The sequence below is a fragment of the Molothrus ater genome, chromosome 14 (genome assembly GCF_012460135.2).
Source record: "Molothrus ater isolate BHLD 08-10-18 breed brown headed cowbird chromosome 14, BPBGC_Mater_1.1, whole genome shotgun sequence".
In the NCBI taxonomy this organism is placed as follows: domain Eukaryota; kingdom Metazoa; phylum Chordata; class Aves; order Passeriformes; family Icteridae; genus Molothrus; species Molothrus ater.
In genome coordinates this window covers 4,170,631-4,173,535 of record NC_050491.2, presented here as the reverse complement: position 1 = coordinate 4,173,535, position 2,905 = coordinate 4,170,631, and the positions used below count along the sequence as shown (strand labels likewise).

The following is a 2,905-nucleotide window of genomic DNA, read 5'->3' as shown; positions in this document are numbered from 1 at the left end:
TCTATGGTCCCCAGCTCCCATTCACTTCCGCTTCCGCTCAGCGCCTCCTCTCCGGGCCGCCGCCGCCAAAATGGTGAGTGCCGGGGCTGGGCCGGGCTCCATCCGCCGCCATCCGCCCCGCGGCTGCGCCGGGCCGGGCTCCCTCCGCTGTAATGGGTGCGTGCTGGGCGGCCAGGCCGGCGCGGGGGCTTCTCCATCCCCGGATGGCAGCACAGGGCCCCGAGGGAAGGGGAAGGGCGGGAGCGGGGCCTTCAGAGCGGGATGTGGCGTATGCGCAGCGGCCGTGACCGGCTTCTCTCCTTCTCCTCCAGGTGAACGTGCCGAAAACTCGCCGGACCTACTGCAAGAAATGCGGGAAGCACCAGCCGCACAAGGTCACGCAGTACAAGAAGGGGAAGGACTCGCTCTACGCGCAGGGTGAGCCCGGGCTCGCTCCGGGCCCAGGGGAGCTGCGTGCGGCCCGGGTGTGGTGTGCCCTGCACGGGTGGTGTACATTAGGAACATTTGTATGGCTGGGGAGGACAGCTTGGCCTAAAGGATGTGCTGTACAGTAAAGGGAACTATAAAAATATGAGAAGGGGAGAAAGATTAAGGACGTGTCAGCCCAAAGTAGTTTCGGTTGCCATATAGAAATGTTTAACTAATTAAGGAATGTGCTCTGGGTGAACCTGGCTGGCTGTGGAAGCACAACTGGAGCCCAGGCTGGCCAGCCGAGGGAGAGCCCTGCTGTGAGTTTAAAATGTTCTGGGTCTTTAGGTCCAGGTGAAAGTGAATCCAGTGGTATCTCTGCCCGTACTGATGTGGATTAATTATGCTAATATCACCTGAGCAGGACTGTATAAATATTTTCGGTCCTTTATGTACTGACTTTGAGGATTTACTATGAATCACTCTTTGCACAGAACTCTGAATAAATCAAGTACCTTGACCCTGTGTATCTGTTGGGTGCACAGTGAGGGGAAGATTCCACTTTTGGGGGCACAATAAGAGCTGTGGCACTGGTTCTGGTGGGCTGTGCAGGGATTTAGGCAGTGCCAGTTATGCCTGGAGCATCTCCTCGGTTGTTGCCTGACCAGAGCTGTTTTTCCTGCAGGAAAAAGGCGCTATGATCGGAAGCAGAGCGGATACGGGGGCCAGACAAAGCCCATCTTCCGTAAAAAGGTGAGTGAGTTGGCTCCTCAGGAGCAGGGAACTTCCCTGGCAGCCCATGCCCAGCTGAGGGAGGGTTCCTCTGTGCTCTGCTCTGGCTGTGTTTGGGCAGTGCTGTGCTGGCACTGCAGGTGTCCTTCATCATCGCAGAATGCCTTGGGTTGGAAGGGACCATTGTGTTCCAGCCCCCTGCCATGGGCAGGGCCACCTTCCACTGTCCCAGGCTGGCCTTGGACACTGCCAGGGATGGAGCAGCCACAGCTTCTCTGGGAAACCTGTGCAAGGGCCACCCCATCCTTGCAGGGAGGAATTTCTTCCTGCTCTCTAATCTAAATCTCTGTCAGTGTGAAGCCATTTCCCACTGCCCTGTCACTCTGTGCTCTTGTAAAATCCTTCTCCTTATCCCTTGTAAGCTCCCATCAAGAGCATAGCTCATCTTCTTGCTGTCCTGTCTCATGGAGATGCTCCTCATTTGCAGGGTGACTTGGGCTGTGTTGGCAGAGCAGGTTCTCAGCTTTAGTGCTGCAGGGGAGTGGGATATTAGCAGTGAAAGGAACGTTTCCTTCACTGCTTGCCCAAGGGAAGGGCTTGGCAAGGGGAAAGGAGCTGTCTGCTTGCTTGGCTTGTATTTACAGCAGGGAAGCAAACCCCAGTGGGTGGGTTTGTTACTTTGTGTGAATTATTTAGTTCTGCTCATAGAGCTGCTTGGCTCGTTGCTGGGAAGCCCTGGTGTCCTGCTGGAGGTGTACAGGAAGCTTTCCAGCAAGAAGGAAAAATGAAGCAGCAGGTTTTCAAGTTGACTTTGTGCCAGGAAGTGGGGAGACCTCACAGAAAATGCTTCTGCAAGCAGGGTACAACAAGCAGCTGCATTGCTGGCACTCTCTACCTGTACATTGCAATTCTCATTTCTCTTTTTTTCCCAGTCAGCATTGTATGGATGCTTGGCTGAGGTTTTTAGCTGGTGGTTACAGCTCTGTCCAGCTGCTACAGCAGCCTCCCAGCTTTGGATTCTTCCCTCTGCAGTCTTTCAGGTTTCATCCAACTTCTGAGTAGCTGCAGGTCTGCACTGAGCCGGTTGTGTCACTGAGAAAGTTTGCCAGTGGTGTTGCTTCCAGGGGTTTCTTTTGCCCAGTTTTCTTCTGGATTTCTCCTGAGCACTGCTGGTCTGTGCTTCCACACTGTAAAAGTGTGAGTTTCTTGCTCTGTTCAGTGGAACAGACTTCTCCAGCATGGCTGATCCCTGCAGGAACCAGCCCTGCCCCAGTGAATGCTTTTGCCAGTGCCCTTTTTGTGAAGATACCTGTCCACTTCACTCCTGTTCTGATCCTTTTCAGTGGAGGGAGCCTAACTGTGTTTGTAGTCTCTCTCTATGCTTTGGGAACAAACTGAATGTTCAGGAATGCAGGGAAGAAGCTCTCCCTGAGAGTTTGTCTGCCTGGGGATGTGTGGTTCATTAAAACACCCTGCTCCTCCTCCCAGGCCAAGACCACCAAGAAGATTGTGCTGAGGCTGGAGTGTGTGGAGCCCAACTGCAGGTCCAAGAGGATGCTGGCAATTAAGAGGTGCAAGCACTTTGAGCTGGGAGGAGACAAGAAGAGAAAGGTGAGTTTTTATTCTGTGAGTGGCTGAGAAAGGGGGGCAATACTCAGTGGTGAACAAACTCACTCTTGTCTCTTTTTTCTTACAGGGCCAGGTGATCCAGTTCTGAGCATCGTCCTGCTCATCGTTATGGACCGTATTAAAGTAATTAGATTGA

The 2,905-nt window shown here is 53.5% G+C and overlaps 1 protein-coding gene across 1 annotated transcript; it reads left to right on the top strand.

Moving 5' to 3' along the window:
- Positions 1-2,905, top strand: RPL36A (ribosomal protein L36a). Its single transcript, XM_036402252.2, has 5 exons — positions 1-73; positions 312-417; positions 1,094-1,161; positions 2,629-2,751; positions 2,837-2,905. The coding sequence occupies exons 1-5, from the start codon at positions 71-73 to the stop codon at positions 2,855-2,857; spliced, it is 321 nt and encodes a 106-aa protein (XP_036258145.1). The 5' UTR covers positions 1-70; the 3' UTR covers positions 2,858-2,905.